Source organism: Martes martes, assembly GCF_963455335.1.
Source record: "Martes martes genome assembly, chromosome: 17".
Classification (NCBI taxonomy): Eukaryota; Metazoa; Chordata; class Mammalia; order Carnivora; family Mustelidae; genus Martes; species Martes martes.
Window position 1 is genome coordinate 19,305,640 of NC_137905.1, and position 18,145 is coordinate 19,323,784.

The 18,145-nt window shown below is 47.6% G+C and overlaps 1 protein-coding gene across 3 annotated transcripts in view; it reads left to right on the forward strand.

The window, feature by feature from the left end:
- Positions 1 to 18,145, forward strand: part of CMTM4 (CKLF like MARVEL transmembrane domain containing 4) — a 70,940-nt gene that overhangs the window by 39,843 nt on the left and 12,952 nt on the right. For all 3 annotated transcript variants that reach the window (XM_080828254.1, XM_080828255.1, XM_080828256.1), the window contains exon 2: positions 13,265 to 13,441. In XM_080828254.1, the coding sequence (XP_080684380.1) occupies positions 13,265 to 13,441 (177 nt within the window). The remainder of the gene's footprint in view (positions 1 to 13,264; positions 13,442 to 18,145) is intronic.

An 18,145-nucleotide genomic window follows, 5' to 3' on the forward strand; every position in this document is an offset into this window, starting at 1 on the left:
TTTTTTTTTTTCTTTAATAAAGATTTAATTTATTTATTTAATTGGTAGAGAGAGGGGCGCCTGGGTGGCTCGGGGTCAAAGCCTCTGCCTTTGGCTCGGGTCATGATCTCAGGGTCCTGGGCTTGAGCCCTGCCTGGGGCTCTCTGCTCAGCAGGGAGCCTGCTTCCCCCCCTCTCTGCCTCCCTCTCTGCCTACTTGTGATCTCTCTCTCTGTCAAATAAATAAATTAAATCTTAAAAAAAATTGACAGTGCAAGCGAGACAGTGAGAGGGAACACAAGCAGGGGAGCGGGAGAGGGAGAAGCAGGGAGCCTGATGCGGGGCTCAGTCCCAGCCTGGGATCCTGACCTGAGCTGATGGCAGCCACTTAACCACTGAACCACCCGGGTGCCCCTTTATCCGCTTTCCTAATAACAAGCTGATGCTTTAGCAACCCCCAAAGGCGAACAGTGGGATTTTCCCCTTGAACTGTCCATTAAAAACTCATGGCTTTTGTGTATTTAATATATTTCATTATTTTGTGGTCTTTTAAAAAGACTTTGGAATCTGAAATAATTTCAGACTCACACAAAAGTTGCGAGAGTAGTGCAGAGTAATCTGTACTTTCTCCTAGATTCTCCAAATGTTAACTTTTTACTACATTTGCTGTATCCTTTCCCTTTGTGTGTGTACAGACACATGTGTATGTGTATATTTATGTAGTATTTTAAGCCTTTTGAGTCTTTTAAGTCTTTGGTAGTGCAGACTTGACGCCGGTTTATCCTTAAATACTTCATTGTCCTTAAAGACAAGACCCTGTTGTTTCAAAACCACAGTACAATGATCAAAGTCAGGAAATTAACACTGATACAATACTAAAGCTAAACTGCAGACCTTACTCATAATTCTCTGGTTGCCTCAAAACCGTTACACGCAGGCGCCTGGGTGGCTCAGTCGTTAAGCGTCTGCCGTCAGCTCAGGTCATGATCCCACGGTGCTGGGATCGAGCCCCGAATCAGGCTCCCTGCTCAGTGGGAAGCATGCTTCTCCCTCTCCCACTCCCTCTGCTTGTGTTCCCTCTCTCTCTGTCAAATAAATAAGTAAATTCTTAAAACAACAACAACAACAGCAACCTACTATACATAGTACAAGAATATCCTGGATCACATGTTGCGTTCAGTGTCATTTCTCTTTAATCTCCTCGAGTCTGGAATTGTTCCTCAGCCTTTGTGTTTTGTGACATTGACATTTGGGAGGCATGCCGGCCAGTTATTTTGTGGCACGTCCCTCAATTTGGGTTTGTGTGACGTTTTCTCATGTTTAGACTCTGGCTATCTTGTGGTATTGTCAGGAATGCCGCAGAAATAATGATGCCTTATTTTCAGTGCCTCCTGTCAGAGGCAGATGACGTAGATACCTACTCCCTTACTGGTGATCTTAATTTGGTTCAAGTGATACCTGCCAGGCTTCTCCACTCTCAGGTTACTCTTTTTTCCCCCTGTATGATTAGTAAGTATTTTTGTGGGAAGATACTTTGAGTATGTAAATATCCCGTAACTCCTCAAGCTTTCACTCATTAGTCTTAATATCCATTGATTCTTGCTTGAATTCTGGTTGTTACGATGGCTGGCAAGTGACCATTGTATGGATCCATCTTTCCTTCTGTATTATTAGCTGTTTTTTTTTTTTTTTTTAATTTTATTTCTTCATTTGTCAGAGAGAGAGCACAAGTAGGCAGAGCAGCAGGCAGAGGGAGAGGGAGAAGCAGGCCTCCAGCCGAGCAGGAAGCCTGATGCGGGGCTCGATCCCAGGACCCTGGGATCATGACCTGAGCCGAAGGCAGATACTTAACGACTGAGCCACCCAGGCACCTCTTATTAGCTGGATTTTCAACTGTAAGGAAGAGTTTTCCCCTCTTCCCTGTTTATTTATGTCAGTATGTGTTCATGAGTTCATGTTTTATTCACAGACTTTAATATTTAATTGTTACCTATTTTGATGCTCAGATTGTCCCAGATTTGGCCAATGGGAGCCCCTCTGAACCATTTCCAGTGCCCTTTAGACATGTTCCCTTCTTTCTCAGACACAAGAATTCCAGGCTCATCTTAGATCCTCCTACCTCAGCCCTGGAAGTTCTCCAGGGAGCCTTGGTTCCCGTCACTGGAAAATGATATTATTTAGACCAAGGTTTGAATGTTACTCAGATGTATACAATGTCCTCAGGTGTACACATTTATTATAATATGTGTTTATGTGTATATTTCTATGAATATTGTATAAATACATCTATCTGTATTATCTTGTTGGCCATTGGGAGCCCCTTCAGGTTGACTCCTGCCTCCTTCTGACAAAACCTCAGTGGCCTTCAACTGTATACTTGCTTTTGCATAGGCTTACCTTGTGTATGCCCTGCCCCAGACCTGAAATCAGTCATTTCTCCTAGAAGTTCTCGTTCCTGTTAGTGTAAAATAATACTTAAGAGACCTTAGTCTGGGCACTAGGATGGTTATGATTATTGATCTTGTGTTTCTAGGCCTTTTCAGTGGACACAGCTATTTTTTTAAAAAATTTTATTTATTTATTTGACAGAGAGAGAAATCACAAATAGGCAGAGAGGCAGGCAGAGAGAGAGGGGGAAGCAGGCTCCCTGCCGAGCAGAGAGCCCGATGCAGGGCTCCATCCCAGGACCCTGGTCATGATCATGAGCAGAAGGCAGAGCCTTAACCGACTGAGCCACCCAGGTGCCCCATCTATTTTTTTTTTTTTTTTAGAAAGATTTTATTTATTTATTAGAGAGAGAGTGCAAGAGCAAGCATGTGAGAGAGAGAGCGTGCACGCACGTGCACAAGTATGGGGGAGGGAGAGAGGGAGAAGCACACTCCCTGCTGAACAGGTGCCCATTTGGGACTTGATCCCAGGACTCAGAGATAATGACCGAAGCTGAAGGCAGATGCTTAAGCGACTGAGCCACCCAGGTGCCTGGTTGCTTAACATTTGGCCCTCATTTTTAAAATTTCATTAATAGGACGGGAGATTAAAAATGCATCCATGTTCCTTGGTGCACCTGATTGGCTCAGTTGGCTTAGTATCTGACTCTTGTTTTGGGCTCAAGTCAAAGATTGTGAAATTGACGCCTGGGTGGGCCATTGCTGGGTGTGCTGCTGCCTAAGTAAGCGTCTCTCTCTCTCTCTCCCGCCCCCCAAACAAACAAACAAACATGTTCCTCTTAGAATTATCTTATGGTGATGGTTGTGTAGCTTTGAATATTCTAAATCCCACTGAGTTGTATAAAACAAGCAGACCAGCCGTGTGTTCTTCACAGGGTGGAATGAAGATGAAATCAAGTGAGAATGCTTGTGGCAGTGTCCACCACATCATGTGGCCCACAGTAAGAGTGCTCAGCAAATGTCGAATTTAGTAGGAGGGCCACCATCGAGATTGTCTGTGGAGCTGGGGACACCACTGACAGATCCTGCTGAGTGGTAGTCCCCTAATTTGTGTGTCAAGGTCTGGAGGAAGGTACTTAAATCTGCAAGTCGCTGAATGTTTGTGCAAGGGCATGAGGACCATGGGGTTTGGCCCCTGAAGTAGGTTCCTCTCCTCTTGGACCCTCCCTCCGTTGGCTGATGCAGAGGTCCTGGGCTGGTCGGGCTCTGGGTCTCAGGGCTGTGAGGGTTTTCCAGGCCGGCTGCCTTCTGGCCTCTTAGGATGTGCAGTTCACTGTTGTGGCCCAAATTCGTCTTTCGCAAAAAGCTCCTCTTGGATGACTGGTTTCTCATTCAACGAGAAAAACAGTGCCCTTGCCACTTAAGGTGGTTTGTCGGGGATGCTAGGGTGGGGAGCTGCCCGAGAGTTCAAGCAGGGGGAGGAAGGAAAGGAGGCAGGTTTTGCTTTTGAATCCAGTAGGGATGTGATACTACTTCCTGGGACTTTAGCTTCATCCGGGAAGCAAGGACTTGAGAAGGGCAGCCGGGAGAGGAATGCCCGCCGCACAGTTAACTGCCTTCACATGTGGACGGTTTGAAAGCATCGCGTTTCCTGTGTCCTCTACGTGTGCGTTGTTTTTTGCTCCATTACTAATTGAAACAGTCTGAAAATGTAGCTTTTGGGGCAGGGTGGCATTTGCAGGAAAATGTTGTGGGCATTTTTTTGGCAAGAAAGATGCTGACCGTCCTGTGGTTTTCTGAAGTCATGTGCAATTCTATCATCAAACCACATAATAAGTTTTCGAAACTTTTTTTTAAAGAACAAGAAAATATTTTGCATTTCATTGGGAACACTGTTGGTGTGCCCTGCGTCGTTGGATGTCCAAAAATAAGCCTATTTAAATCTGTCCGGGACTGTGGTGTGCTGTGGCTAGCCATTGCATACAAGTGACCCCTGGGTTTAATGTGTGTGTGTGTGTGTGTGTGTGTGTGTGTGTGTGTGTGTGTGAGATCAGGCTCACTTCTGCTGTAAATATAATCATTGGTGTTAAAGGTGAAAGTCAAGCCAAACAAAGATATTGAAATGCAGTCCCTTGAGTTCAGCTTTAACTTATGTATGTCTTTAGGATTTTAAAATGGCAAAATTATTGACACAGCAGAACCCAGCTTGGAAAATATGTCAGGAGCACTGGGCGAGTTGGCCTGGTAACATGGGCCAAGCCTGGACCAGACCAGGCTGACAGCTTCCGAGACCCGCTGCAGCCTAATCCCTCCTGTCCTTCATCGGAAGTGAAAATGAAGCCTTCGGGGTTGGGAGCGGCTGGGAACGTGGGTGCCCGTGGGGCATACCTGGCGGAGCCTCAAGTGCCTGTCACCTCCCTTGGTCTCCTGCTTTCTTCTTGCTGCTCTCTGCCCCAGGTCCTTGGCAGCCTTCCCTTTCTGAGCTCTCTCTCTCCTTCTTCTCAACAATAAGGCATTTATTTGCCTCTGCCCCTGGGCTCCTTTGCCTAACAAATTCTCCTGCCTGAACAGTGCTCCCTGCCAGCCCGGGTGGCTCTCAGCCCTTCCTAAGCAGGTAGTTCTCTTAATTCTCCTAATTCTCCGCCTCTCTCCAATCTATAGCTACAGTCCATTGACATTGCAGTTAGCTCCCTGGTTTGAGAATCACCCCCCCCCCCCAAAAAAATTGCTCATTGCTCTACTGTCTCAGGGGAGAGGAGGGAAAAATTTTAAATCCACTTTCCTCAGGGGATGGCCTCCCTTGAGAGGAGCAACTCGTGGATCACTTTCCTTAGGAAAAAAAAATGTTTTTTATGACTTCTGAATTCTTTTTTTAAATTTATGTTCCATTAATCACCATACAGTACATCATTCGTTTCTGGTGTTGTGTTCCGTGATTCCTTGTTTGCGTATAACACCCAGTGCTCCCTGCAGTCCGTGCCCTCCTTGATACCCATCACCGGGCTCACCCATCCCCCCACCCTCTTAGAAAAATTAAGACGTGACTGTAGTTAGATCCCTTTGAGAACGAGTAGCCAAGCTGTGAGCTTTGTCACAGGCCCTCGTGGCCCTGGTTGCACAGGTCGCATACTGTGTTGCTGGAAGAGAAACCATACAGGGATGCTTTCCTCCAGGGGTGTGCAGGGGGGACTGGACCCTGATCAGTCACAGGTCAGACATCTGGTGTAGGGGAACAGGGTATGTGGAACAATAGCTTGGGGGCCTTGGATGACTCTTCTGGCCACACGACGAAGACGCCCTCTGCTTCCCGAGTGGGCTTAAGTGTGACAGCAAATGGACGGGGCCCACCCCGGGGCCTGAGAGCGTCGTATGTTATTGATGCTCCTCAACAGAAACCAGCCAGGGCGCTCATTTTGGAAGTCAGGCACCACCTCACACAGGCTTTCTTTCCTGTTTCTCCTCTAAGACCACCTGAGTCCAGTGCCCTCCAGGCAGACTTCTCAAGCCCTCTGCTGCCGCCCAAGCCCTTAGTGACCCTCTGTCATCCAAGCCTCAACAAATCCCTGGACACTGAGCCTTCTGACCTGGGTAGTTCTGGTCTGTGTGTATCATGGGGTGTGTTGGCTGCATTGGTACTGAGACCCCAAGCCCAGCAGGCCTCTAGGTGCCGTCAGCGTCACTGAAGAAACTGGCCACCTAGGAGCCACTGCAGATCGCATTGTTGGAGACGGTCTTCACATGGGCAGTCCTTTTGCATCTGGTGGTTTTAAGGCTCCTTAAAATTATTTTTAAATATTGTGATTTTTGCTTATATGAATATCTTTATTTTTAAGATTTTATTATTCATTTGAGAGAGAGAGAGAGAGAATGAGAGAGAGCGTGAGAGGAGAGAGGTCAGTGAGAGAAGCAGCAGACTCCCTGCCGAGCAGGGAGCCCGATGTGGGACTCGATCCTTGGACTCTAGGATCATGACCTGAGCCAAAGGCCGTTGCTTCACCAACTGAGCCACCCAGGCGCCCTTATATGAATATCTTTAAATGAGTTTCATCAGATCCATTGATAAACTGGTGATGAAGGAAGGTTAGGATTTTGCTTAATCTTCGAAGATGTCTTCACAGATTTTAGGGTCTCTGTTCCTTCCAGGGCGAGGGGTGGGGGGTCCCTGCCATCACTTGAGTCAGAGTTGTTACGTGCTGGCCTCTAAGCTGTGCTGTGCCCATGGCTTGCACTTAGAGTGCAGTGGCGGCTAGGATGTGGGATTGTGCTCTCAAGAAGGCTTTAGAAATGATGAACTCTTCTGATAAAGAAATGGGACCAATATGGCCTTGCAGAATGACTCTCATTTTCCATTAGAGCTTTTAATGCATTGTAAAATATTCATGAATGGTTTCAAAACAAATAAGGATTGATTCTCGGAGGTCACTAACGTTTAACTCATAATAAACCTGAGTGCTTCAAAAAGTGTTGATGGAGAGAATATTGTTTTTTTTTTTTTTTTAAAGAAGCACATATACTCATTGTAAACATTTTGGAAAATAAAAAAAGCCTACCAAAAACAAAACAAAAGACAAAAAACAAAAAAAAACCAAAAAAACTTATTCACAGTCCTATCACATAGGGGCATTCCTGAAATAAAATTCCACATATTTTATTCTTTTGTTTTAAAAGTATAAATAACATGGTCCATATCTCTGTATCTTAACCATGACAATCTGGTAAGAGTTTGTAAAACCATTTGGATCTAGTGTCTTGAAGAGTGAGTGACATATTCATTCTGTAAAATTTGTACTTTAAAAAAAAAAATATTCATGAGAGACAGAGGCAGAGGGGGAAGCAGGCTCCCCAAGGAGCAAGGAGCCGGATGCAGGACTCCATCCCGGGACCCTGAGACAATGACCCGAGTCAGAGGCAGACAGTCAACTGTCTGAGCCACCCAGGCACCCAGATTTGCAGTTTCATACTAGATACCTAAGATACGTTGTGAAATTTCACGGTATGCTGCCGCACCTTTTCTAGTCAGTATGAGTTGCGTTATGCTGCAGCAACAAACAGGCCTAACATCTCTCTCTGCCTGCTGCTCCCCCCTGCTTGTGCTCTCTCATGCTCTCTGTCCAATGGATGAATACAATCTTAAAAAAAAAAAAAAAAACTTAAAAAAATTTCCTAAAACCTCATGTTTCTACTGGTGGGAGTGTCAGGTGTCAAGACCTTTCTGGAGGGCCCCAGTAAGGAACAGCGCTGTTTACCAGGATGTCCCGTTCTCCGCCTTCCAGGCACACTGCAGGGTTGGACATTTGTGCCTTGAAATGTTCCCCAGGCAGATATATGCTCACGCTGGTGGAGTTTATGCCCCAGAACTCCACATTTGCCGCTCTGACTCCATTGCGGGGTGGCAATGGAGTAACAGTGGGTGTTATGGGGATTGGGCTCATTGGAAGCCGAGTGAGAGATCGGTTACATTTGGTCCCTCTGTCATGTCCACCCCTCACTAGTTACTGTAGCCTTCCCGCTGCAGGAATGGCTTTCAGATAGGCTCCGAGCTGACATCATGGAGAAGAAATGGGCCCTAAAACCCACAGGATAGATCAGGATTCTATTCAGTAATGCGGAATATGCAGTTATAGACACACTGTACGTTTTCTCCGTTTGGGTGTAAATCACAGGAAATAGAACTGATCAGAATCCCAGGGTCTGTGCGGCAGAAGCCTGCAGCGGTAGCACAGAGCACAGTCCGTGTGTGTGTGTGTGTGTGTGTGGGAGATCACAAATCCTGCATCTCCGTCAGACGGTATCTGACAAACCTTGAACTGACATTGGAAGGTCCCCCCTCCATGTCCCCAAATGGCACATAAAACTCCCTCCCATGCACTGAAACAGACTGAACAAATATGCTAGTGATAAAGTGTGACACACTTGTCTGTAAGTTAATGTATGTGGTGTAAGAGCACATGGATTGTATAATGGTGTTGTGCTCAATGCAAAATAGTGGCAGTCTGAAGTTTCAATTGTTTCTGATGTACACCGACATTTCAGACTGATTCTGTGTACTTTTTTTTTTTTTTTTTTTAAGAATTTATTTCTTGGGGCACTTGGGTGGCTCAGTTGTTAAGCGTATGCCTTTGGCTCAGGTCGTTGATTCTGGGGCCCTGGGATCGAGCCCCACGTTGGGCTCCCTGCTCAATGGGAAGCCTGCTTCCCCCTCTCTCACTTCCCCTGCTTGCGTTCCCTCTCTCGCTGTGTCTCTGTCAAATAAATAAATAGAACTTAAAAAAAAAAAAAAGAATTTATTTCTTTGTCAGAAAAAAAAAAAAAACCAGAGAAAAAGAGCACAAACAGGGAGCAGAAGGAGGAGGGGGAAGCAGGCTCCCTGCTGAGCAGGGAGCCCAAAGCGGGACTCGATCCCCGGGACCCTGGGATCCCGACCTGAGCCAAAGGCAGATGCTTAAACAACTCAGCCACTCAAGCACCCCTGAAATTTTTTAAAGTTTTAATGGTAACTTAATCAGCCAAGTCTTTTTCTCCCTCCCTTCCTGCTTTTTGATGTTGTCAATCATAATTAGCGGCAGTGGTGGAAACCTGACAACCTTTTAATCCCAGCTCACTTACTGTGAAAATACTCCTGGTCAGGTGGTCACTGCCCCATGGAAAGGGCTCTGTCCAAGGACGGGCAGGATCCTCCAGCTGGCAAATGCAGTAACTTGCTTATTTGCATCTCTTTGAACATCTCTGTGCTGTTTCACATTGTGACATTTGTCGGCTGCAGAACTGTTAGAAGTTGAATTACTTTTCATTCCTTCGTTCCTTTGGTTGTTGGCGTCCCGTAAAATTTTGAGCCCTTATTTCCTTCTTGTGGGTCAATAGGTAGCTTTTATTTAATTAATTAATTAATTTATTTATTTATTTTTAAAAGATTTTATTTATTTGTTTGACAAAGAGAGATCACAAGTAGGCAGAGAGGCAGGCAGAGAGAGAGAGATAGAGAGAGAAGCAGGCTCCCTGCTGAGGAGAGAGCCCGATGCGGGACTCAATCCCAGGACCCTGAGATCATGACCTGAGCAGAAGGCAGCGGCTTAACCCACTGAGCCACCCAGGCGCCCCAGTAGCTTTTATTTTAGTAATGATTGTTAGACTTCACTGTGCTGGAGGAAAATGGGACATTTGCTGTGCCAGAAAGCAGGCAAAAAAGTGTCCTATTTATTAGAAACAGAATATTAGAGGCCCCCAAAATACCTATCAAAAGGGAACGGATGAAATTATTACAAGCATAGTTGTGTGTGTGTGCCAATCTGTCCATATCTCTGTCTGCATTTGAAGACTTGTGGTATTGTGTATATGTGTTCTTCATCTCATTTCTGGTGTGGAGCTCCTAAAACCCGTGAAATTTTCTACATGATAAGAGCTGTCTTTTGATATTCTCAGCAACCCGCTTTAAACCACATCCGAGTTTGTGGTAATGAGGGGACCTAGGCCTGGGGGCTGGCCGCAAGGGAAGCAGCCTTGAGATTAGAGAGTTGGAGGTGTCAGCTGCACTCATCTCTGGGAAGGGGAAGAGGGCTACAGACTGAGCCCTATAAGAACTTGAACACACGACCTGACCGCCGCCAGGACCCTTGTGGACCTTGCCCTGTCTGTCTCTTCATTCGCTGTTCAGTTACATCCTTTTGTAACCTGGGTGCCAGAGCCCCTGGCTCCAGGGGTTCCACACAGACCAGGTTTGGCTAGTGGCCACGGACAAAATCCAAAGGCAGAGAGAGACAGTGTGATAAAACTAGAAAGGAATTTATTCCAGTGAAGGCGACACCGGGAAGACAGACGTCTCAGAGCCATCTCTTAAGCGCTGAAAATGCTTCTGGGTTTAGGTAAGGAAAATGTGGGGCAGAGGTTGTAGGTATAAGCCGGTCGGCGGGAAAGGTCAGGGGCATGACTATCTTGGGGTCAACCCCACCGGGTTCTTGCTGGCTCAGGGCAGTCCCTGTTGCTTGAGGGGGTAGTTTCGGTTTCTAGCCCATTATGCCTTGCCTGCAGGGTGTTTTTCCTGAGTGGAGAGATAAGCTTGAAAGAACTCAATCAGACAACAGACTGAGGTCAGAATGGAGGCAGTTGAAGTTCTCTTCCACGTGAATAGCCTTTCTAATAGACTGTAATGAACTTTGTAATAAATCTAGAACCTTCTCAGTGAGGCCTTCCGTGTCACTCCCTAAAACTTCAAACACCTTTGCCCTAGTTACATTGCATTCTCCTTCCCTACTTTGATTTTCTTTCCCTTTGTACTTTATACTGCCTGGCACATTGCACTTCTAATTTCATTTTTGAAAGCTTCTCCTTAGACTATGAGCTAGAGAGCAGATTTCTGTTTTGTTCACTGCTGCATGAGTGGCCCGTTAGATTTGCATATTCTTGAAACTGTTTTTATTTTAATATTTAAGACTGTAGGTGTTACCTTCCCACACAAATATGGTTGAAGTTAGCATACCAGAAACATTTGTAACTCATCAGTACAGTGTGTTATTTCTTGCCCAAGATTACTAGATCCAATTACAGGGGGAAGAAAAAGTTTAGGAGTTTCCCTTATATGAACTACTTCTTTGTGAATTGATTGCAAGTCAAGCATGTAATTCAGATGGAGAATTCAGGTCCCTGGTTCTATAGAAAATTAAAAGAGCCATTAGGAAAAGGACAAAGCATGTGCTTAAAGACTCCTGTCTCTAATGTGCTGACTTACACTGTGAACCACAAATTGATAGGAGAGGTGTCTTTTATGATTGCTGGCACAAATATGGATAATGGATAGAGCAGAGCTGCCCTGCCCTGCCTCTTATGGGGAGACCCTGCCAAGCCCACCCCCCACCCCGTTTGTTGACAGTGTGCAAGTAACTGCACTTGGTACCTCGGGTGGAGAGAGATGGGCTGGGCCCTGTCCTCAGAAAGCTCAGGAGACAGAGGGAGGCATAATGTCAAGTATAAAAAAAGGGTAGAATGCTGTCACAGATGAACAAGCTTTCCTGGGAGAGGGTGGAATCAAATAATGTCTGGCAGGGGGAGAGACAATCAGGGAAGGCATGGGGAGGAGGTGGCATTGAGTGGTGCCCTGAAAGGCATGTGTGGGACTCCAGGAGGCAGAGAAGGGCCACAGAACAGCCCCTGCCTTGTGTTTCCCACACTTCAATCATCTGGGGATCCTGTCTCTCTGACTGCATAGATCAAGCAGGAGAGGCAGAAATTCTGTACTTCTAGCCAGCTCTCTAGTGATGCCGATGTTGCTGGCTCCGAGGACAGATCTGGGACCATAGAGCCACCTGCCTACATGTCCTGGACCTCTGCAGTGGGGATCGCCTCACATTCTGACCCAGGCTGGACATATGGTGGGCTGCGAGGTGCTTGGCTGGAGAAGTGCTAGAGTAGAGGCCAGGAGCCCAAGATCGATCTGGTTTTTGGTGCAAGACCACCTGACCTTTCATTGCTCCCTGGGCCATCCACTGAGCCTTTGGACCGCCTCCTTCTCCTGAAATCTTCCTTTAAAAGCTCACGTGGTAGGGCGCCTGGTGGCTCAGTGGGTTGGGCCACTGCCTTCAGCTCAGGTTGTGATCCCGGGGTCCTGGGATCGAGTCCTGCACTTGGGCTCTCTGCTTCCACGGGGAGCCTGCCCCCCCCCCCGCCTCTCTGCCTACTAGTGCTCTCTGTCAAATAAATAAAAAAAGCTTAAAAAAAAAAAAAAGCTCACATGGTGATTTCCAACGATACCTGTTTGACTGTAATCTCCAAGCTCTTAGGACCTATTGCTGGAATGTTACTTTGGTCCTTCAAGAAGAAATTGGTGCCATTATTGGTAGATTTTTCAACTTTTTTTTTTTTTAAGATTTTATTTATTTGACACAGATAGAGCACAAGCAGGGGGAGTGGCATGCAGGCAGGCAGAGGGAGAGGGAGAAGCAGGCTCCCCGCTGAGCAAGGAGCCCCATATGGGGCTCCATCCTAGGACCCTGGGGTCATGACCCCAGCCGAAGGCAGCCGCCCAACTGACTGAGCCCCCCAGGCACTCCAATTTTTCAGCATTTCTATAAGCTGTCGCTCCAACTTCATAATGCCCAGCCAAGCCCAGTGATCACTTTTTTTTTTTTTAAAGATTTTATTTATTTATTTGACAGACAGAGATCATAAGTAGGCAGAGAGGCAGGCAGAGGGAGAGGAAGGGAAGCAGGCTCCCTGCTGAGCAGAAAGCCCGATGCGGGTCTCCATCCCAGGACCCTGGGATCATGACCCGAGCCGAAGGCAAAGGCTTTAACCCACTGAGCCACCCAGGTGCCTCCCAGTGATCACTTTTACAAAGCATAGCTCGTGAATGAATTAGGTGGGCCTCGCCTTTAGGTGCTTGTAATTGGGAGAAGAGGGGATAATTTGCATCCCTTCCTGTCTCAAAGCCCTCCGGGGTCCCCGACCACCTGTTCGACCTCTGCCTGAAGCCCCAGGGTAGCTGCAGGTGGCATAAACAGACACCATTTGGACCCTGCCCTCTCAGCGTCATCATAATTGTGGTAGGGACTCGAAATGAGAAACGTATGTCAGCCACGACCACTTACTGGTGGTGGAGGAAGCACTGAACACATGGCAGAGCTGTTCTTGTTTCCTCCCAGGGGCTGAGCCGCCCCCCGCCAGTGTCCGGGGACCACGGCGGGGCGGAGGTGTCCACGTTAGGACTTGATCCCTTTGCGAAGGCCGCCATACCTGTTGCTACATAAGAATTTCATCAGGTCCTGTTCCTGACAGCGATACTGCTGTCCCCTGAGGACTACTGGCCGCATATGGCGGTGGTGGAGGGGTTTTATTTAAATGTGGCAGGCACATATGTCCACGGATGGGTACTAAATATACACGTGTGTGTGTTTCCAATTTTCTTCCTAGATCTTGGCCCTGATTGCGTTCATCTGCATAGAGACCATCATGGAGTGCTCCCCGTGTGAAGGCCTCTACTTTTTTGAGTTTGTGAGCTGTAGTGCATTTGTGGTGACGGGAGTCTTGCTGATCCTGTTCAGTCTGAACCTCCACATGAGGATCCCCCAGATCAACTGGAACCTGACCGTGAGTACAAGCCCCCACCGCGCTCTGACCCTGAAAGGACCGGGTGCTGCCCAGCTCCAGGGGCAGCCCGGAATCTCTCTGCCATCTTGTTTGGTGCCCGTTTCTTTGATACTTGGTTTACTGGCATGCAGCTGTGAGAGTTTAACTTTCTTCACTGGGTTGAGTAAAACTGTAAAGTAAGTCGAATCTTCACCAACAGTAGAGCCGTCGTGTAGCAGTTATTTTGCCCCCTTTGAAGATGTCGTTTCAGTTTTATGCTCCTCTGAGCAGATTGGTAATGTTGATATTTGCAGAACCTGGAAGGAAAAAAATGGAATTAGTACGTTTGCATATTTTTCACACTGGACCGGAAAGCCATTTACAAAAGCATTGATTTGGGAAGAATTGAAAATACGAATGAATATGCCAGTGACTTGTAAAGCTTAGGATTAGCATTAAATTCAAAGCAACTGGGAGGACATGGAGGGTTCCATGCTTTGATCAGAGTTTTGAGTGGAAGCCCACGCTCTCAGGGGTTTGGGTTCTTTTTTTTTTTTTTTTTAAGATTTTATTTATTTATTTGACAGAGAGAGATCACAAGTAGGCAGAGAGGCAGGCAGAGAGAGGGGAGAAAGCAAGCTCCCTGCCGAGCAGAGAGCACGATGCGGGACTTGACCCCAGGACCCTGAGATCATGACCTGAGCTGAAGGCAGAGTCTTAACCCACTGAGCCACCCAGGTGCCCCTCAGGGCTTTGGGTTCTTAACCCCCTTTGACAGCCTTGCCTTCAAGTCTGCCCCAGCCGCTCCCGGCTGGTCACACCCAGGCCCGTCTTGTGTTAACTTTTCTTTATCCTGCTCAGTGAGAATGGAAACTCAGTAGCGCTTGGTCTTCTTTCTTTCTTTCTTTCCTTTATAGATTTTATTTATTTGACAGAGAGAGTGAGCAAGCTGGCACAAGCAGGGGGAATGGCTGGCAGAAGGAGAGGGAGAAGCAGGCTCCCTGCAGAGCAGGGGAAGCCCGATGTGGGACTTGATCGCAGGACCCTGGGATCATGACCTGAGCCAAAGGCAATGGCTTAACCAGCTGAGCCACCCAGGCGCCCTAGTCCTTGGTTTTCTTGATGTTTCTTTGCAAACAAGCATGTGCAAGGGCTCAAAGGGAATCAGTCAGAGAATCACAGGAAAGTACCATCACCTGCCTGACATGTGCCTGTGGGAGGAGAGCCCTGTGGGGCCCCAAACCCGAGAGGGCACAGGGTGGCAGGGGCAGAGCAGGGCACTGCAGACCACCTACCCTTGTGGGAGCTCCCCTTCTGCTGCCTTGTGCTGGGTGTGTGCAGCACTGTGAGAAGGGAGCCTGGCAGGAGGTGGGGCTGGTCACCCTGCCTGACAGGGCCCCCTCCCACAGTGATCCTGTGGCCTGTGGAGAGAGAGGGTCTTCCCCACAGAATATTCTGTGTGGTGGTCGAGCTTCTAGGAGGGACAATAAAAGCAGAGCTAAACTAGAAAAGCTAGTGTCAGATGAAAACTCAGCTGGTTTTGTCCTGGTTTTGTGACAGGTTTTACCATCTCAACTTTTTTTTTTTTTTTTTTTTGGTGTGAGTCACCTACTTTTTTTTTTTTTTAAGATTTTTTTTTTGGGGGCGCCTGGGTGGCTCAGTGGGTTAAGCCTCTGCCTTCGGCTCAGGTCATGATCTTGGGGTCCTGGGATCGAGCCCCACATCGGGCTCTCTGCTCAGCAGGGAGCCTGCTTCCTCCTCTCTCTCTGCCTGCCTCTCTGCCTACTTGTGATCTCTATCTGTCAAATAAATAAATAACATCTTAAAAAAAAAGATGTTATTTATTTATTTGACAGACAGAGATCACAAGTAGGCAGAGAGGCAGGCAGAGAGAGAGAGAGGAGGAAGCAGAGGCTTTAACCCACTGAGCCACTCAGGTGCCCATCAACTGTTTTTTTTTTTTTTTAAGGTTTTATTTATTTATTTGACAGAGAGACATAGCAAGAGAAGTAATATAAGCAGGGGGAGGTGGGAGAGGGAGAAGCAGGCTTCCTGCCAAACAGGGACCACGATTCGGGGCTCAATCCCAGGACCCTGGGATCATGACCTGAGCCGAAGGCAGACGCTTAATGACTGAGCCACCCAGGGGCCCCTCACCATTTTTTAAAAAGATTTTATTTATTTATTTGAAAGAGAGGGAGAGTGCGTGCAGGGGAAACCCAAGCGGATTCCGCTTAGAGCCCCATATTGAAGGCCACCGTTGGTAAAGTAGAGACGACACTGTTTTATAGGCTTGTTTTAAGAATGAAACGAGACCGTGCGTATAAGGGACCTCAAGCCTGTGTACGCAGCTGCCATTCTGAGAGATTAATATGACCGCAGGCAAGGGGCCTTGGTCTCCTACCAACCACGTTTCTCCTGCAGACTTCTTCCAGGTTTGGCTTCACTCCCTCATTCAGTCTTATCTGCTGATTTGACAGCTATAAATCTGTTAAAAGATTTCATACTGCAGCTTAATAACTAATTCATACTGGCCCTTATCCCCAGAAATACCTCTTTAGTGAGCTTGCTAGAATTTGCTAGAATTGTTTTAAACATGAAGGGCTTTTTCCACTTGGTGGCTACCACATGTTGGGTCATACTGACGTGCATCTTTTTCACTGGGAAGTTCACGTACATGCTCTTCTCCTGGACAGCATTGGGTAGGGCACACGCCTGGATGATACGGTCACTTGAGAACACTTTCAGTCCTCTGGGATCCTTTCCAGAATTTCCACCCTTTTGGAGCAGATGAAGGTGTATGCTTATTCAACAGAAGAGTGCATGAGTACATGAACTTGAGGACGTGTACTTACTGAGGGGAGCTCAGGTCATCTGTTCTCCGGGAGGGGAGAAAAAAGTGAGTTCTTCAGGGCTGGACACAGCTCACTGAGTCGCTACAGAGGGTTGGCCTTGACCGTGTTTTTTCTCTAACAAGGTGGTGGGAATATTTTGTCCTCATTAGAGCCAGTTATGGCTAATGAGTGAAACAGGGTGTGATTGGTATAGAGTTAGAAAAATGGTGATTTCAGGACCCTTTGTTGACACAAAAATATTCATCGAAAATGGTAAATAAGGTGGGAGCTGCAAAGTATATATTTTATACAAGCATTATTTGATGCAAGCAGAAAGATTCTGTTAGCTCTGGATTTGCTTGTTTTTGATGAATCTGTGGGACTTACCTGGTGATACTTGTTTTTCTCTGTATATTAGGGGCTCATACACCTTTGTGTCCCACCCATGTTTACCTTAATTAGTGCCCAGGCTTCCTCCCTCAGGCCACCCCTCTTCCATCCCCGCCCGCTACTGAAAGCTGGCTCGGGTTCCCGCTCTCCTTAGCCAGCTCGCTGAGTCCCGTCACGGACTGCTTCTCTGAACTTCTAACAAGGAGGGAGAGGTCTGTGCTCTATCCCCTCCACGCCATGGCTGTTTTCTCACCTCTTACTGTCAAATACAGCTCACTCAGAAAACGCACTAAAATGTACAGTTGAATGAAGACTGATAAAGACTGTGGAGCAACCACCTCAAGAGAGAAACCTGACATCCTTGAAAGTCCTCTGGTCGGGATCACTGGGGCCTCCATGGTCCTGGATCCCCTGGCTGTTTCTCTGTCCACCCTCACCACCCCCCCCCGCCCCCTCCATGAACAGTGCGAGCAGAACTGCCCTGGAATGTTCTGTCCCTCCTGCTGCACTCTTCGCTCTTGCCTGCCGTGACACCAGACTGTCCTGGCTCTTCTTCCTCAGTGCCTCGGTGGCCCCTGCTCACCCCACAGACCTTGTACGATCAAGAACCCAGGTTGGGTGTTGAGTGGGGACAGTCTGAATCACCCAGAGGGGCCACCTGCAGAGCCCTAAGGCCTTGGCCGTGACTCGTGGTATAATGTTTCCTGACACCCCTTTTCACACCAAATATAGGTCTTTTTTTTTTCTGACACTGAATCTGTGTAGTTTTTCCACGCCAAGCAGATCTCTAATTCTCTTGACACTAACGAGGTGTCCAAAAATTCAGCTCCATTCCGACGCTAACTTCTGCAGTTGGCACAGACCCCCAGGAGAAGGGCCCAGTTGGAGACTGCCCCTGCTGCAGACACCTGCCACAACACAGACGGGGCTCCCGGGGGACCTGCACCAAGTGCAGATTTGCCACCTCGGGTTCGTAATTCTGTAGAACAACTTACAGAGCTTGGGACGAATGCTGTACTTAGGCTCACTGGTTTGCTATAAAGGGTACAACTCAGGAGCAGGCAGACGGAAGGGATGCGTATGTGTAGGGCAGGGTCCAGAAGAGTCTCAGCATTCTGGAGCTTCTGTCCTTATGGGGTGGGGGTGCAGCACCAGCTCAGAAGCCCCCTGCACACCGTCGTTCGGGGCTTTTCGTGGAGATCTCATTACACAGGCATGATTGAGTTAAAGTCATTGACCATTAAAGTCAAAGACATCCATGTGTAGAGCTGACACCAGAGCCAGCCACAGATCCTCGTGGTTTGGGGGCAACTGCAGTGAGAGCCTGGGGCCTGAGCCTGTTTACAGCCGTCTCACCTGTGGCCAGTCCAGCAGACACCTGTTGGACACTGAAAGCATGGGGTGGGTCGATGCAAGCTTCTCGTCCCTTGGTAAGTGTGCTCCGTGAGATCCAGTTTTGTGTAAGGCCTGGCGGAACACAGGCAATGAGGTAGTACATGCC